General features: G+C 38.0%; 1 protein-coding gene across 1 annotated transcript; it reads left to right on the forward strand.

The window, feature by feature from the left end:
* Window positions 1-546: 546 nt before the first annotated feature.
* tceanc2 (transcription elongation factor A (SII) N-terminal and central domain containing 2) lies at window positions 547-19,280 on the forward strand. Its single transcript, XM_061979853.2, has 4 exons — window positions 547-903; window positions 1,280-1,421; window positions 13,506-13,699; window positions 18,820-19,280. Exons 1-4 carry the CDS (start codon window positions 769-771, stop codon window positions 19,006-19,008), a joined length of 660 nt encoding a protein of 219 aa, XP_061835837.1. The 5' UTR covers window positions 547-768; the 3' UTR covers window positions 19,009-19,280.
* Window positions 19,281-19,487: the final 207 nt, after the last annotated feature.

Below are 19,487 nucleotides of genomic sequence, written 5' to 3' on the forward strand. Positions count from 1 at the left end.
GAGACCGGACCTGCTCTCATGACTCCCATTTATTATTTTATTATTATATTATATCTGTTATATTATATCAGTACACAGAATATACGAACCCAGGACACTCGGCTACAATACATTATTTATAAATCTCATTTCCCCCCGCCAAAATTTGCATTTCCGATTCCCCAAAATGCAACACGAGTAGCATAACACTGCGAGCTTTGAGACTAAATCCATATGGAAAAAAATCTTTTTTTTTTTTTACATTTAATTTATTTACATCAGAATGTTAAAATGTTTAAACCATTTAAATAGCAGTACATTATTTATAAATCTCATTTCCCCCCGCTAAGGTTTGCATTTCCGATTCTTCAAAATGCAACACGAGTAGCATAACAAACCCATTTGGAAAAAAATCTTATTTTTTTACATTTAATTTATTTAAATCGGAATGTTTACATGTGTAAACCATTTAACTAGCAGTACATTATTTATAAATATCATTTCCCCCCGCTAAGAGTTGCATTTCCGATTCCCCAAAATGCAACACGAGTAGCATAACAAACCCATTTGGAAAAAAATCTTATTTTTTTACATTTAATTTATTTAAATCGGAATATTTACATGTGTGAACCATTTAACTAGCAGTACATCATTTATAAATCTCATTTCCCCCCGCTAAGGTTTGCATTTCCGATTACCCAAAATGCAACACGGGTAGCATAACACTGCTAACTCGCTTCTAGCATCAGCGTCGATGCTTTTGTTTATTTGCCATAATTCTCAATGTAAATGAATGAATGTCCTCATTTAAGTAATCCCTTCAAGATGGACAAGTATGTGGTGCGACTACCTACGGGGGAGAAGCCTAAAAAGCCGAGGAGCAGCCACAAGGTTTACAAGCAAACCACCATTGAATCGCTCAGGGTGAGTTATGACTTGCATTGATGACATCCATCCATCCATTTCCTACCGCTTGTCCCTTTCACGGGGGTGGCGGGGGGTGCTGGAGCCTATCTCAGCTGCATTCGGGCGGAGGGCAAGGTACACCCTGGACAAGTCGCCCCCTCATCACAGGGCCAACACAGATAGACAGGCAACATTCACACAATAGGGACCATTTAGAGTTGCCAATTATGGCAAATTCCATATAAAAGTTAAGTTAAAGTACCAATGATTCTCTGCATTTGACCCATCACCCTCGATCACCCCCTGGGAGGTGAGGGGAGCAGTGGGCAGCAGCGGTGGCCGCGCCCGGGAATAATTTTTTGGGTGATTAATACTTAGCTTGTGTTTTCTGCAGAGGGTGGTCGTCATTGAGGACATCATGCGCTACAAGTCCACATTGGAGCTGCCGGGACAGAGCAGGGACAACATACTGAGTGCCTTGACTGAACTGAGCAAGAAGATGCCATCCAGGGAGGTGCTCAGGACCACTAAAATAGGTAGGCTATGTTTATTATTACTATTGTCATGTCTGTGTGATCATGTTTTGTTTTAGTCATGTTCGGTTTTGTTTTTGGACTTTTTGTGCACTTTTGTTGTTTTGTCACCATAGCAACCATTAGTTTTCACCTGTCACGTCACGCACCTGTTTCACGTTTTGAGTCACGCACCTGCTTTCACTAATCATGTCTATAGTATTTAAGTTCATTGTTTTCAGTTCGTCGTTCTGGCGACATCCCGCAATCATACCCCTGTCACACTCTGTTTACCTCTGCGTACTTCATGCCCTGTCCAAGTAAGTTTTTTCGATTCATGCCACAGTTAGCGACTTTTGTTCATGTCCTTAGTTTTTTGCCCACGTGCAAGTATTGGTTTCATTTGTCAAGTTTGTACTTCCGCCTTGTGCGCACCTTTAGTTTGTTCTTTTTGTTATAGTAAAATTAAATATGTCTTCACCTTCACGCCATGTCTGGTCCAAATGTTCATTTGCACCACGGGAGAACAAACCACGCCATAGTCCAAGTCTTTACAACTATTACTATCATTATAAAGTTGTTGCAATTTTGAGATTCATCAACGCATGATGCAATACGGACTGGTATTGGTTTGGTTTAAGTTTATTTCCAACATTAATGCAGTCACAATATGATACATCATGCAATTAACATATTTTCCATTATACAGCATGTCCGAAAAGAAGTCAGAAATCAATATTTTGGTACCGGTACCAAAATTATTTCGATACTTTTTGGTACTTTTCTAAATAAAGGGGACCACAAAAAAATGCATTAATGGACTTTATTTTAACAAAAAATCTTTAACAGTAACCTCTTAAGGCTCAAGCTGTTTGTTTACATGCTTTTTTTTTATTTCTCTTTGCTGTTTGGGCTTATTGGACCCTACTTAGAATAAAAACTAAGACTCATCTTTTGATATGATGTACTTAATCCATAAGTACACAAATGTCTACTTCACGTTTAGTGCATACTTGCCAACCTTGAGACCTCCGATTTTGGGAGGTGGGGGGTGGGGGGCGTGGTTAAGATATATATATATATATATATATATATATATATATATATAAGAAATACTTGACTTTCAGTGAATTCTAGCTATATATATATATATATATATATATATATATATATATATATATATATATATATATATATATATATATATATATATATATATATATATATATATATAAAGAAATACTTGAATTTCAGTGTTCATTTATTTACACATATACACACATAACACTTATCTACTCATTGTTGAGTTAAGGGTTGAATTGGCCATCCTTGTTCTATTCTCTGTCACTATTTCAGAACACACACATTATACAAATATACATTATAAAATCAATAAGAAAACGGGAGCTCTAATTTGGGAGTCTGAATTAGGATCAGAAGTTCCTATATAAACATTGCGCACTCACGTCGCCTTTTTGTATTGATTACTGCAGCTGTGCACTGGATTCATTCACAAATACAAACTACAACTCACAAACACTTTAGAGCAGCGTTTCTCAAAGTGTGGGGCGCGCCCCACTGGTGGGGAATAGAGACATGACAGGTGGGGCGTGAGGAACGGGAGGAAATTTCACTTTAAATTTTTTTTTAAAATTATTATATTTTTAGATTATTTTTTTTACTATGCTTTCATTTTCTATACACACTGTAAATCACTTTGTGATTCTGTCTGTGAAATCCGCTATATAAATAAATGGAAATTACCGGTACTTATTTTTACTGTAGGCTTTATATTTCTCGGTAGGAGCGAAAGTTTGACAGACATAGCAACAGTAACTAATGGGGGCGGGGCTAAGCGGAACAAACTTTCGAGCGGATGGGTAGCAGGCTAATGTGTGGATCACAATTACACAAATATATACATTTGTGACTCACACCTCAAAGGTCGTCGAGCCAGAGCCAGCGCCTGCAGAGAAACAAAAATGTGACGGGCACGCACTGTGTCATTCACCGGGAAGCACTCGCGTCAAGGCAGCTCAGCCCCGAACTCAATGAGGTTTTAACAGATGTTGTGAGCGCGGTAAATTTGATCAAAACACGACCACTGAAAGCGCGACTGTTCTCTGCACTGTGTGAGGAAATGGGAGCTGATCATACAGCCGTGCTGTTTCACAGTGAAGCAAGGTGGCTCTCCCGGGGGAAAGTGCTGTCACTTGCCCTGTCTTGCCAAATGCATAGCTCCTCCTTTTTTTTGTTGCAAAGATTGCAAAGTGGCACTTTTATTGTATTTATTATTGAACTTGATGCAAGTTATTTGATTTATTATTGAACTTGATGCAAGTTATAACACTTTTTTTGATTTATTATTGAACTTGATGCAAGTTATAACACTTTTGTTTTATTTATTATTGAACTTGATGGAAGTTATTTTATTTATTATTGAACTTGATGCAAGTTATACCACAGCTGCACAGTTATTTTATTTATTATTGAACTTAATGTTATTTTATGTTATTGAGTTCGAATGTATACAACTTGATGTTCAATAAATTTGAAAATGTTAAAGCTTGGCATTAGCGCTCTGTTGGGGCGATGGGGGCAGGTGGGGCTTGAAAACTCCCCCTTGTCCAAAGTGGGGGATGACAAAAAAAGTTTGAGAACCACTGCTTTAGAGTTAGGCTCTGCCATCAGAATGTGTACTTAAACTTATAAAGATCACATGGATATTATTCAGTGAGTTGATTCACCAAAACTAACCTGTTATACAGGAGGAAAAAGCACACAGGACGTTTCAATTGTTCACAGACTGGTCGCGCTCATCAGAATGACAAGACATTTCCGGTCTGCAGGTGATAGCATTCAATTGGGAAGAAACGCCCTACTGCCCCCTACTGACCAATGTGAATACTGATAAATGTGTAATGACAGCTCCAAAAACGAATTCAAATCACAAAATAAAATAAATAAATCAACACAAAAATGTGACACATTATGGGTGGGTCACATATGCATGTACAGTAGATGGCAGTATTGTCCTGTTTAAAAGCCGTAAACAGCAATGTTGTGAACAGGCTGTCAACACGTCACTCAAGTCCGCATGGAGCTGGAGGGGGCGTGGCCTCCAGCTCAGCCTGAATTTCGGGAGATTTTCGGGAGAAAATTTGTCCCGGGAGGTTTTCGGGAGAGGCGTTGAATTTCGGGAGTCTCCCGGAAAATCCGGGAGGGTTGGCAAGTATGGTTTAGTGACATGTTAATTCTTATTATTACACTTTTTTCCCCCTCCAAATTCCATTATATGTTATACTCTTCTGACACCACCAGATGGCAGTATAAGTGTCCACATAAGTGGCCATAAGACCCCAATTCAGTAGTGTACACACTTTTGGAAATAAGAGCTAAAAGGTGCTGTCCACGCATGTGTCCAATAAGTCTTTAGAGGTAACATATGTTTCTTATTGCAAGTTTGTCCTTAAATAAAATAGTGAACATACAAGACAACTTGTCTTTTAGTAGTAAGTAAACAAACAAAGGCTCCTAATTTAGTCTGCTGACATATGCAGTAACATATTGTGTCATTTATCTACCTATTATTTTGTCAACATTATTAAGGACAAGTGATAGAAAATGAATTATTAATCTACTTGTTCATTTACTGTTAATATATCTGCTTACTTTCTCTTTCAACATGTTCTATCAACATCCATCCATTCATTTTCTACCGCTTATTCCTTTTGGGGTCGCGGGGGGCGCTGGAGCCTATCTCAGCTACAATGGGGCGGAAGGCGGGGTACACCCTGGACAAGTCGCCACCTTATCGCAGGGCCAACACAGATAGACAGACAACATTCACACTCACATTCACACACTAGGGCCAATTGAGTGTTGCCAATCAACTTATCCCCAGCTGCATGTCTTTGGAGGTGGGAGGAAGCCGGAGTACCCGGAGGGAACCCACGCAGTCACGGGGAGAACATGCAAACTCCACACAGAAAGATCCCGAGCCCGGGATTGAACCCAAGACTACTCAGGACCTTCGTATTGTGAGGCAGATGCACTAACCCCTCTGCCACCGTGCAATTAACATATTTTCCATTATACAGCATGTCCGAAAAGAAGTCAGAAATCAATATTTTGGTACCGGTACCAAAATTATTTCGATACTTTTTGGTACTTTTCTAAATAAAGGGGACCACAAAAAAATGCATTAATGGACTTTATTTTAACAAAAAATCTTTAACAGTAACCTCTTAAGGCTCAAGCTGTTTGTTTACATGCTTTTTTTTATTTCTCTTTGCTGTTTGGGCTTATTGGACCGTACTTAGAATAAAAACTAAGACTCATCTTTTGATATGATGTACTTAATCCATAAGTACACAAATGTGTACTAGTGACATGTTAATTCTTATTATTACACTTTTTCCCCTCCAAATTCCATTGTATGTTATACTCTTCTGACACCACCAGATGGCAGTATAAGTGTCCACATAAGTGGCCATAAGACCCCAATTCAGTAGTATACACAATTTTGGCAATAAGAGCTAAAAGGTGCTGTCCACGCATGTGTCCAATAAGTCTTTAGAGGTAACATATGTTTCTTATTGCAAGTTTGTCCTTAAATAAAATAGTGAACATACAAGACAACTTGTCTTTTAGTAGTAAGTAAGCAAACAAAGACTCCTAATTTAGTCTGCTGACATATGCAGTAACATATTGTGTCATTTATCATTCTATTATTTTGTCAACATTATTAAGGACAAGTGATAGAAAATGAATTATTAATCTACTTGTTCATTTACTGTTAATATATCTGCTTACTTTCTCTTTCAACATGTTCTATCAACATCCATCCATTCATTTTCTACCGCTTATTCCCTTTGGGGTCGCGGGGGGCGCTGGAGCCTATCTCAGCTACAATGGGGCGGAAGGCGGTGTACACCCTGGACAAGTCGCCACCTCATCGCAGGGCCAACACAGATAGACAGACAACATTCACACTCACATTGACACACTAGGGCCAATTGAGTGTTGCCAATCAACTTATCCCCAGCTGCATGTCTTTGGAGGTGGGAGGAAGCCGGAGTACCCGGAGGGAACCCACGCAGTCACGGGGAGAACATGCAAACTCCACACAGAAAGATCCCGAGCCCGGGATTGAACCCAAGACTACTCAGGACCTTCGTATTGTGAGGCAGATGCACTAACCCATCTCCCACCGTGCAATTAACATATTTTCCATTATACAGCATGTCCGAAAAGAAGTCAGAAATCAATATTTTGGTACCGGTACCAAAATTATTTAGATACTTTTTGGTACTTTTCTAAATAAAGGGGACCACAAAAAAAATGCATTAATGGACTTTATTTTAACAAAAAATCTTTAACAGTAACCTCTTAAGGCTCAAGCTGTTTGTTTACATGCTTTTTTTTAATTTCTCTTTGCTGTTTGGGCTTATTGGACCCTACTTAGAATAAAAACTAAGACTCATCTTTTGATATGATGTACTTAATCCATAAGTACACAAATGTCTACTTCACGTTTAGTGCATACTTGCCAACCTTGAGACCTCCGATTTTGGGAGGTGGGGGGTGGGGGGCGTGGTTGGGGGGCGTGGTTAAGATATATATATATATATATATATTAGAAATACTTGACTTTCAGTGAATTCTAGCTATATATATATATATATATATATATATATATATATATATATATATATATAAAGAAATACTTGAATTTCAGTGTTCATTTATTTACACATATACACACATAACACTTATCTACTCATTGTTGAGTTAAGGGTTGAATTGGCCATCCTTGTTCTATTCTCTGTCACTATTTCAGAACACACACATTATACAAATATACATTACAAAATCAATAAGAAAACGGGAGCTCTAATTTGGGAGTCTGAATTAGGATCAGAAGTTCCTATATAAACATTGCGCACTCACGTCGCCTTTTTGTATTGATTACTGCAGCTGTGCACTGGATTCATTCACAAATACAAACTACAACTCACAAACACTTTAGAGTTAGGCTCCACCATCAGAATGTGTACTTAAACTTATAAAGATCACATGGATATTATTCAGTGAGTTGATTCACCAAAACTAACCTGTTATACAGGAGGAAAAAGCACACAGGACGTTTCAATTGTTCACAGACTGGTCGCGCTCATCAGAATGACAAGACATTTCCGGTCTGCAGGTGATAGCATTCAATTGGGAAGAAACACCCTACTGCCCCCTACTGACCAATGTGAATACTGATAAATGTGTAATGACAGCTCCAAAAACGAATTCAAATCACAAAATAAAATAAATAAATCAACACAAAAATGTGACACATTATGGGTGGGTCACATATGCATGTACAGTAGATGGCAGTATTGTCCTGTTTAAAAGTGTCACAACATTGCTGTTTACGGCAATGTTGTGAACAGGCTGTCAACACGTCACTCAAGTCCGCATGGAGCTGGAGGGGGCGTGGCCTCCAACTCAGCCTGAATTTCGGGAGATTTTCGGGAGAAAATTTGTCCCGGGAGGTTTTCGGGAGAGGCGCTGAATTTCGGGAGTCTCCCGGAAAATCCGGGAGGGTTGGCAAGTATGGTTTAGTGACATGTTAATTCTTATTATTACACTTTTTTTCCCCTCCAAATTCCATTATATGTTATACTCTTCTGACACCACCAGATGGCAGTATAAGTGTCCACATAAGTGGCCATAAGACCCCAATTCAGTAGTGTACACACTTTTGGAAATAAGAGCTAAAAGGTGCTGTCCACGCATGTGTCCAATAAGTCTTTAGAGGTAACATATGTTTCTTATTGCAAGTTTGTCCTTAAATAAAATAGTGAACATACAAGACAACTTGTCTTTTAGTAGTAAGTAAACAAACAAAGGCTCCTAATTTAGTCTGCTGACATATGCAGTAACATATTGTGTCATTTATCTACCTATTATTTTGTCAACATTATTAAGGACAAGTGATAGAAAATGAATTATTAATCTACTTGTTCATTTACTGTTAATATATCTGCTTACTTTCTCTTTCAACATGTTCTATCAACATCCATCCATTCATTTTCTACCGCTTATTCCTTTTGGGGTCGCGGGGGGCGCTGGAGCCTATCTCAGCTACAATGGGGCGGAAGGCGGGGTACACCCTGGACAAGTCGCCACCTTATCGCAGGGCCAACACAGATAGACAGACAACATTCACACTCACATTCACACACTAGGGCCAATTGAGTGTTGCCAATCAACTTATCCCCAGCTGCATGTCTTTGGAGGTGGGAGGAAGCCGGAGTACCCGGAGGGAACCCACGCAGTCACGGGGAGAACATGCAAACTCCACACAGAAAGATCCCGAGCCCGGGATTGAACCCAAGACTACTCAGGACCTTCGTATTGTGAGGCAGATGCACTAACCCCTCTGCCACCGTGCAATTAACATATTTTCCATTATACAGCATGTCCGAAAAGAAGTCAGAAATCAATATTTTGGTACCGGTACCAAAATTATTTCGATACTTTTTGGTACTTTTCTAAATAAAGGGGACCACAAAAAAATGCATTAATGGACTTTATTTTAACAAAAAATCTTTAACAGTAACCTCTTAAGGCTCAAGCTGTTTGTTTACATGCTTTTTTTTATTTCTCTTTGCTGTTTGGGCTTATTGGACCGTACTTAGAATAAAAACTAAGACTCATCTTTTGATATGATGTACTTAATCCATAAGTACACAAATGTGTACTAGTGACATGTTAATTCTTATTATTACACTTTTTCCCCTCCAAATTCCATTGTATGTTATACTCTTCTGACACCACCAGATGGCAGTATAAGTGTCCACATAAGTGGCCATAAGACCCCAATTCAGTAGTATACACAATTTTGGCAATAAGAGCTAAAAGGTGCTGTCCACGCATGTGTCCAATAAGTCTTTAGAGGTAACATATGTTTCTTATTGCAAGTTTGTCCTTAAATAAAATAGTGAACATACAAGACAACTTGTCTTTTAGTAGTAAGTAAGCAAACAAAGACTCCTAATTTAGTCTGCTGACATATGCAGTAACATATTGTGTCATTTATCATTCTATTATTTTGTCAACATTATTAAGGACAAGTGATAGAAAATGAATTATTAATCTACTTGTTCATTTACTGTTAATATATCTGCTTACTTTCTCTTTCAACATGTTCTATCAACATCCATCCATTCATTTTCTACCGCTTATTCCCTTTGGGGTCGCGGGGGGCGCTGGAGCCTATCTCAGCTACAATGGGGCGGAAGGCGGGGTACACCCTGGACAAGTCGCCACCTCATCGCAGGGCCAACACAGATAGACAGACAACATTCACACTCACATTGACACACTAGGGCCAATTGAGTGTTGCCAATCAACTTATCCCCAGCTGCATGTCTTTGGAGGTGGGAGGAAGCCGGAGTACCCGGAGGGAACCCACGCAGTCACGGGGAGAACATGCAAACTCCACACAGAAAGATCCCGAGCCCGGGATTGAACCCAAGACTACTCAGGACCTTCGTATTGTGAGGCAGATGCACTAACCCATCTCCCACCGTGCAATTAACATATTTTCCATTATACAGCATGTCCGAAAAGAAGTCAGAAATCAATATTTTGGTACCGGTACCAAAATTATTTAGATACTTTTTGGTACTTTTCTAAATAAAGGGGACCACAAAAAAAATGCATTAATGGACTCTATTTTAACAAAAAATCTTTAACAGTAACCTCTTAAGGCTCAAGCTGTTTGTTTACATGCTTTTTTTTAATTTCTCTTTGCTGTTTGGGCTTATTGGACCCTACTTAGAATAAAAACTAAGACTCATCTTTTGATATGATGTACTTAATCCATAAGTACACAAATGTCTACTTCACGTTTAGTGCATACTTGCCAACCTTGAGACCTCCGATTTTGGGAGGTGGGGGGTGGGGGGCGTGGTTGGGGGGCGTGGTTAAGATATATATATATATATATATATTAGAAATACTTGACTTTCAGTGAATTCTAGCTATATATATATATATATATATATATATATATATATATATATATATATATATATATATATATATATATATATATATATAAAGAAATACTTGAATTTCAGTGTTCATTTATTTACACATATACACACATAACACTTATCTACTCATTGTTGAGTTAAGGGTTGAATTGGCCATCCTTGTTCTATTCTCTGTCACTATTTCAGAACACACACATTATACAAATATACATTACAAAATCAATAAGAAAACGGGAGCTCTAATTTGGGAGTCTGAATTAGGATCAGAAGTTCCTATATAAACATTGCGCACTCACGTCGCCTTTTTGTATTGATTACTGCAGCTGTGCACTGGATTCATTCACAAATACAAACTACAACTCACAAACACTTTAGAGTTAGGCTCCACCATCAGAATGTGTACTTAAACTTATAAAGATCACATGGATATTATTCAGTGAGTTGATTCACCAAAACTAACCTGTTATACAGGAGGAAAAAGCACACAGGACGTTTCAATTGTTCACAGACTGGTCGCGCTCATCAGAATGACAAGACATTTCCGGTCTGCAGGTGATAGCATTCAATTGGGAAGAAACACCCTACTGCCCCCTACTGACCAATGTGAATACTGATAAATGTGTAATGACAGCTCCAAAAACGAATTCAAATCACAAAATAAAATAAATAAATCAACACAAAAATGTGACACATTATGGGTGGGTCACATATGCATGTACAGTAGATGGCAGTATTGTCCTGTTTAAAAGTGTCACAACATTGCTGTTTACGGCAATGTTGTGAACAGGCTGTCAACACGTCACTCAAGTCCGCATGGAGCTGGAGGGGGCGTGGCCTCCAACTCAGCCTGAATTTCGGGAGATTTTCGGGAGAAAATTTGTCCCGGGAGGTTTTCGGGAGAGGCGCTGAATTTCGGGAGTCTCCCGGAAAATCCGGGAGGGTTGGCAAGTATGGTTTAGTGACATGTTAATTCTTATTATTACACTTTTTTTCCCCTCCAAATTCCATTATATGTTATACTCTTCTGACACCACCAGATGGCAGTATAAGTGTCCACATAAGTGGCCATAAGACCCCAATTCAGTAGTGTACACACTTTTGGAAATAAGAGCTAAAAGGTGCTGTCCACGCATGTGTCCAATAAGTCTTTAGAGGTAACATATGTTTCTTATTGCAAGTTTGTCCTTAAATAAAATAGTGAACATACAAGACAACTTGTCTTTTAGTAGTAAGTAAACAAACAAAGGCTCCTAATTTAGTCTGCTGACATATGCAGTAACATATTGTGTCATTTATCTACCTATTATTTTGTCAACATTATTAAGGACAAGTGATAGAAAATGAATTATTAATCTACTTGTTCATTTACTGTTAATATATCTGCTTACTTTCTCTTTCAACATGTTCTATCAACATCCATCCATTCATTTTCTACCGCTTATTCCCTTTGGGGTCGCGGGGGGCGCTGGAGCCTATCTCAGCTACAATGGGGCGGAAGGCGGGGTACACCCTGGACAAGTCGCCACCTCATCGCAGGGCCAACACAGATAGACAGACAACATTCACACTCACATTCACACACTAGGGCCAATTGAGTGTTGCCAATCAACTTATCCCCAGCTGCATGTCTTTGGAGGTGGGAGGAAGCCGGAGTACCCGGAGGGAACCCACGCAGTCACGGGGAGAACATGCAAACTCCACACAGAAAGATCCCGAGCCCGGGATTGAACCCAAGACTACTCAGGACCTTCGTATTGTGAGGCAGATGCACTAACCCCTCTTCCACCGTGCAATTAACATATTTTCCATTATACAGCATGTCCAAAAAGAAGTCAGAAATCAATATTTTGGTACCGGTACCAAAATTATTTCGATACTTTTTGGTACTTTTCTAAATAAAGGGGACCACAAAAAAATGCATTAATGGACTTTATTTTAACAAAAAATCTTTAACAGTAACCTCTTAAGGCTCAAGCTGTTTGTTTACATGCTTTTTTTATTTCTCTTTGCTGTTTGGGCTTATTGGACCCTACTTAGAATAAAAAATAAGACTCATCTTTTGATATGATGTACTTAATCCATAAGTACACAAATGTGTACTAGTGACATGTTAATTCTTATTATAACACTTTTTTCCCTCCAAATTCCATTGTATGTTATACTCTTCTGACACCACCAGATGGCAGTATAAGTGTCCACATAAGTGGCCATAAGACCCCAATTCAGTAGTGTACACAATTTTGGAAATAAGAGCTAAAATGTGCTGTCCACGCATGTGTCCAATAAGTCTTTAGAGGTAACATATGTTTCTTATTGCAAGTTTGTCCTTAAATAAAATAGTGAACATACTAGACAACTTGTCTTTTATTAGTAAGTAAACAAACAAAGGCTCCTAATTTAGTCTGCTGACATATGCAGTAACATATTGTGTCATTTATCTACCTATTATTTTGTCAACATTATTAAGGACAAGTGGTAGAAAATGAATTATTAATCTACTTGTTCATTTCATGTTAATGTATCTGCTTACTTTCTCTTTTAACATGTTCTATCAACACTTCTGTTAAAATGTAATAATCACTTATTCTTCTGTTGTTTGATACTTTACATTAGTTTTGGATGATACCACAAATTTGGGTATCAATGTGATACCAAGTCATTACAGGATCATACATTGGTCATATTCAAAGTCCCCCACTTTCCTCAGTGATGTAACCAGGGACCTCCCAAATAAGTAGAAGAAGCACGTGGGCTGGACTTTAGAGTGTAGTTTGGATCTGTAACTAGAGTACAGTCCAAAAAAATGTCTCTCCTCAATTGAGCAAAGTTGAACTCTGTCTCTGCATGATTCCTTGCTTCTTGTCTGTTTAATAGATGTCATCAGTGTTTGAACCTGACAGTCTTAGATTTACATTTCTTTACAATTTTGATTATTTCCTCTTTTCCTCACCTTCTCGTATTAAACCCCAAAGTCAAAAACTCTTTACTAACCCGTCCTTACCCAAATCAGTGTCCCCGTTAAAATCGTTGCCTTTCTTACGCGTCCCTTCAGGTCACATTGTCAACAAACTGCGGAAGCATCCGGACCCCGAGGTGAGCGTCGCAGCCGCCAAGGTTTACACAGACTGGAGGACTTTCATCGAGGAGAATTCCAATAAGCCGTCCATCGAGGTGCGCTCGGACAAGCAATCAGAGGGGCTCAGGAGCAACGCCAGAAGGCTCATGGCCGAGGCCCTGGAAATCAAGGTGAGGACCGGCGTGACATCCACTGTCTGCATTTTGGTTATGTTTGAATATATTACGCCCGGTATGCACTGCAAAGAGTCAGTGTTCAAAAACAAGAAGAAAAAAATACAAAAATGAGGGGTATTTTATTTGAACTAAGCAAAGTAATCTGCCAATAGAACAAGAAAATTTGGCTTGTCAAGACATTCTAAAACAAGGGGAACATTATCACCAGACCTATGTAAGCGTCAATATATACCTTGATGTTGCAGAAAAAAGACCATATATTTTTTTAACCGATTTCCGAACTCTAAATGGGTGAATTTTGGCGAAATAAACGCCTTTCTATTATTCGCTCTCGGAGCGATGACGTCACAACGGGAAGCAATCCGCCATTTTCTCAAACACCGAGTCAAATCAGCTCTGTTATTTTCCGTTTTTTCGACTGTTTTCCGTACCTTGGAGACATCATGCCTCGTCGGTGTGTTGTCGGAGGGTGTAACAACACGAACAGGGACGGAATCAAGTTGCACCAGTGGCCCAAAGATGCGAAAGTGGCAAGAAATTGGACGTTTGTTCCGCACACTTTACCGACGAAAGCTATGCTACGACAGAGATGGCAAGAATGTGTGGATATCCTGCGACACTCAAAGCAGATGCATTTCCGACGATAAAGTCAAATAAATCTGCCGCCAGACCCCCATTGAATCTGCCGGAGTGTGTGAGCAATTCAGGGACAAAGGACCTCGCTAGCACGGCAAGCAATGGCGGCAGTTTGTTCATGCAGACGAGCGAGCTAAACCCCCTGGATGTCTTGGCTCACACCGTCCCTTATGCCACCGAAGATAATCAAGAGAAGAATATCGACCCTAGCTTCCCTGGCCTGCTGACATCAACTCCAAAACTGGACAGATCAGCTTTCAGTAAAAGAGCGCGGATGAGGGTATGTCTACAGAATATATTAATTGATGAAAATTGGGCTGTCTGCACTCTCAAAGTGCATGTTGTTGCCAAATGTATTTCATATGCTAGTTCATAGTTGTTAGTTTCCTTTAATGCCAAACAAACACATACCAATCGTTGGTTGGAAGGCGATTGCCAAATTCGTCCTCGCTTTCTCCCGTGTCGCTGGCTGTCGTGTCGTTTTCGTCGGTTTCGCTTGCATACGGTTCAAATCGATATGGCTCAATAGCTTCAGTTTCTTCTTCAATTTCGTTTTCGCTACCTGCCTCCACACTACAACCATCCGTTTCAATACATGCGTAATCTGTTGAATCGCTTAAGCCGCTGAAATCCGAGTCTGAATCCGAGCTAATGTCGCTATATCTTGCTGTTTTATCCGCCATGTTTGTTTGTGTTGGCATCACTATGTGACGTCACAGGAAAATGGACGGGTGTATATAACGATGGTTAAAATCAGGCACTTTGAAGCTTTTTTTAGGGATATTGCGTGATGGGGAAAATTTTGAAAAAAACTTAGAAAAATAAAATAAGCCACTGGGAACTGATTTTTAATGGTTTTAACCCTTCTGAAATTGTGATAATGTTCCCCTTTAACTAACTTCACTGAACCCAAAAATACCTTAAAATAAGTATATTATCACTAATAACAAGTGCACTTTTCTTGGTAGAAAAAAAAAAAGAGACCTTTTTGCTGATAATGAAGATGTTACGTGTTGTTTACACCCTTTTTGTGTGTTGTTGTTGGATTGGCAAAGTTCCACACACCGCATGTCTCGTCAATGTTGTTAAAAGTTGCTTCATTTGTCCTCATGGAGCTCATCTATTCAGCTTGCTTTGCCACCTTGTACACTGCAAAAAGTCAGTGTTCAAAAACAAGAAAAAAAAATACAAAAATGAGGGGTATTTAATTTGAACTAAGCAAAATTATCTGCCAAAAACAAGAAAAAAAATACAAAAATGAGGGGTATTTTATTTGAACTAAGCAAAATTATCTGCCAATAAAACAAGATAATTCGGCTTGTCAAGACTTTCCAAAACAAGTCAAATTAGCTAACCTCGATGAACCCTAAAATACCTTAAAATAAGTATATTCTCACTAATAACAAGTGCACTTTCCTTGGTATAAAAAAACAATATGAGACCTTTTTGCTCAATATGTTGAAAAATATTCTTAAATTAAGTGAATGTTAGTGCCTTTTCTTGACATAATGATATGCGCTCGGCATCATGTTTTTTTTTCATGCTTGAAGTAAGAAATTATTACTTTAAAAAAGTAGTTTTATACTTGTGAGTGTTGATGACACAGCTTTGCATCAGTTGATATTCTAATTTCAAGCATGTTTTACTCAATATAGGTCATCAAATCTCAGCAACAAGTTGTAATATCTTACTGAGATCATTTAGTACCAAAACCCTTAAAACAAGTAAAACACTCTAACATAAAATCTGCTTAGTGAGAAGAATTATCTTATCAGACAGAAAATAAGCAAATATCACCCTTATTTGACATATTTAATCTTACTTAGATTTCAGTTTTTGCAGTGTGTGCGCTTGCACACAGAAATACCGACGTCCCACAAACCGATAACGCAATACATAACACTGTTTTGATGCTATGTTAAATGTTATGTTGTGATGTTGTATTTTATTTCTTATTATATTGTATATGTATTGTGTGCTTTTTTTTTTTTTTTTTTAAATTTTTCTCCCTTTTTCTTTTCTTTTTCTTTGAAATTTTCATTTTACTGCCTTTTTTACATCAAGGCCAGGAGACTACAGATGAAAACTAGCCTTCCGGCTAATTCTGGCTTTTTTTTTTAACCATGTGTAGTCATGTGTGTTATGAAATTGCATTGTCCACTTTGAAATAAACTAATCTTAATCTTAATCACAAAGACTGATCCCCTCTATCTGACATTATATTTATTTTTGGTCAGCTAGTAGCTAACTGTATGTCTCCATAAACTGTGTGGATCTGCTCCCCGAAGTTAATAATAATAAATCAACTTTATTGCGGCAAATAAACAGAGTTTAATTGTGTCTTAAGTACCGTTATCACTGGAGGACCAGGCGAAACATGTTACACACCGGGAGCAAGCCAGGAGCAGGCATGTTAATAGTTAAGATATCTGCTATGCTATTTTGAAACGGCACCATAAAATAAGTGCTTAATTAAATTTAAGAAATGTAGATGGAATTTCTTTGCAACAGAAAGTAAGCAGTTATTAACAGGATGTTAGCAAGTAGACTAATAAGAGTGAGAGAGAGGATGATATTACAGCAACTGTTCAAGGGCGGCTCAAATAATAAACGATACCAAGGGTAGTATCAGTATATGATCAATACTAAAGTGATTAGATTGATATTTGTATTTTGTGAAAATAATGTTTTTGTTGTTTATCTGTATCTTTACACGATCAGGAAATAATTCCGTGGACATAAGAGGACTTTAATGAGCAAAAACCAAAGGATTTAAATAAATTGTAGATGGTAATTTTAAGTTTTTTTTAGTTATTGTGTACTATTGACTTTGTTTTGATCAAACAATAATTGTGTGTAATACAGGAGAATAGGACGCCGAGAGGGATAAGCGGTAGGAAATGGATGGATGAAAAAGAGAATAAGGAACTAGTTTTCCCGTACATGTTGTGTTAATAAGTAGGGATGGGAGATATGGCCTAAAAATGTATATTGCAATATTTCAGGCTCCTACAATAATGATTTAATATTATTTGGTATATAAATGATAATAAAAACATTTTAAAATAGGTTACAAAGGCCCCTCGTTTTGCTGCTGGTGTAAGTGGTAAGATATTATGCCATTTACAGTTGTATTATTCTCTCCAAACTATTATTAATCTACTAGATAATTTACTGTTCATGGTTGGTTGGTTACTTTCAATTAAAGTTAAAGTACCACTGCATGGGGTGGGGTTAAGGGGGAGGAGTATATTTGTAGCTAGAATTCACTTAAATTCAAGTATATATATATATATTTTATATATATATATACATATATATATGTAAATAAAATAAATACTTGACTTTCAGTGAATTCTAGCTATATATAAATAGGTATTTTATTATATATATATAGTGTCGGAGGCAGATATTTACATATATCCGAATTTTAGTGTTACTTATTTTCTTTCATAGTCATATTTGAAAACAGCTCGTGTTTTCCATTTATTCTCTTTCTGTTTCTCTGCAAGTAAACTGTGTGTGTTAACCTTGAATTCTTTGGAATGTGTTTTGACTAGCATGTGTTTTGACTAGAGAGAGGAGAGAGGGTTTTGGGGTCGGGAAGACAGACCATTTTGGCGGCGCGATAGAATGTTCTACGCTGGACTGGTCTCAAATGTATATCTGCAAAGCTTTGCCAATATATTACAAAATACCTATTCTGTCTCTGGTGGTTTTTCAACTCAGCTTTAAGTGTCGTAAAAAGCTTGGGAGCAACTTGTGACTTGAATTCCCTGGGAGGAACAACTGGTCCAAAACGCAACAATAGACATATAAATAAAATAAATACTTGAATTTCAGTGTCCATTTATTTACACATACACATACATAACACTCCTCTCTACTCTTTTTCATGCTTGAAGTAAGAAATGATTACTTTAAAAAAGTAGTTTTATACTTGTGAGTGTTGATGACACAGCTTTGCAACAGTTGATATTCTAGTTTCAAGCATGTTTTACTCAATATAGGTCATCAAATCTCAGCAACAAGCTGTATTATCTTACTGAGATCATTTAGGACTAAAACAAGTAAAACACTAACATAAAATCTGCTTAGTGAGAAGAATGATCTTATCAGACAGAAAATAAGCAAATATCACCCTTATTTGAGATATTTCATCTTACTTGGATTTCAGTTTTTGCAGTGTCTATCATTCATATATTACATTGCTTATTTTGAGCAACCCAATTGTTGATATTGTTAAACTGTCAATAGCGCTCACCACAAATAAATGGAAACATTTCCAGTTAATGATCAGAATCGGCAGTATAAACCCGGATCGGAACATCCCTAGCTCATATCGAGCAGCGACCACATGATATAAGTCGTCTTTTAGAGATTTGTGTTAAAAGCAGACTGCTTGTTAAAGCAATATTAATTAATACAATCAACATTAATACAGATCAATATTAATACGTTTTTTATTTCCCCATCAGGAGGACAGCGGACTGGTGGACAACATGGAGCGAGAAGTGTTCCACCAGAGCGGCAGATTGGTCAGCAGCTCGTACAGGAGGACAGTCAGAGCGCTGGTGTTCGCCTTTAAGCACCATCCTGACCTCAGAACTCTCGTGAAGAAGGACAACGCCTCAGTCGGCCAGCTGGTGACCAAATATAAGAAATAGCCTTTAATAGACTTAAAAACCTCATTTTTAAAACCAATTTTTTATTGAATGTAAATATATGTTTTTTTCTTATTGGTCATGCTGCTTCCTGCAATAGGTTTTTATTATGCGCTTGATTTTATACTGTACAGAAAATGGATTGAAAAAATACACTCTTCAATAGGAACATTTGCACATCTAATAAAATCATATACGGTACATTTTTGATTTGTACTGTATAGATTTTCTGTAAATCGAAGATGCAAACAAACAACCCCTGAGGCAGACTCACCGAACCCCTAGGGTTCGATCGTACCCTGGTGAAGAACCACTGTGTTAGATCCACTATGGACTGGACTCTCACAATATTATGCTAGATCCACTATATACTGGACTCTCACTATTATGTTAGATCCACTACGGACTGGACTCTCACACTATTATGTTAGATCCACTCTGGACTGGACTCTCACACTATTATGTTAGATCCACTATGGACT

The sequence above is a fragment of the Nerophis lumbriciformis genome, linkage group LG19 (assembly GCF_033978685.3).
Source record: "Nerophis lumbriciformis linkage group LG19, RoL_Nlum_v2.1, whole genome shotgun sequence".
In the NCBI taxonomy this organism is placed as follows: domain Eukaryota; kingdom Metazoa; phylum Chordata; class Actinopteri; order Syngnathiformes; family Syngnathidae; genus Nerophis; species Nerophis lumbriciformis.

Bases quoted from the DNA above. Each gene is read 5' to 3' on its own strand.
- tceanc2 (XM_061979853.2), top strand. From the start codon at position 769: ATGAATGAATGTCCTCATTTAAGTAATCCCTTCAAGATGGACAAGTAT. The intron at 904-1,279 runs GTGAGTTATGAC...TGTTTTCTGCAG, and splicing joins CCACCATTGAATCGCTCAGG to AGGGTGGTCGTCATTGAGGA. The intron at 13,700-18,819 runs GTGAGGACCGGC...TTTCCCCATCAG, and splicing joins CCGAGGCCCTGGAAATCAAG to GAGGACAGCGGACTGGTGGA.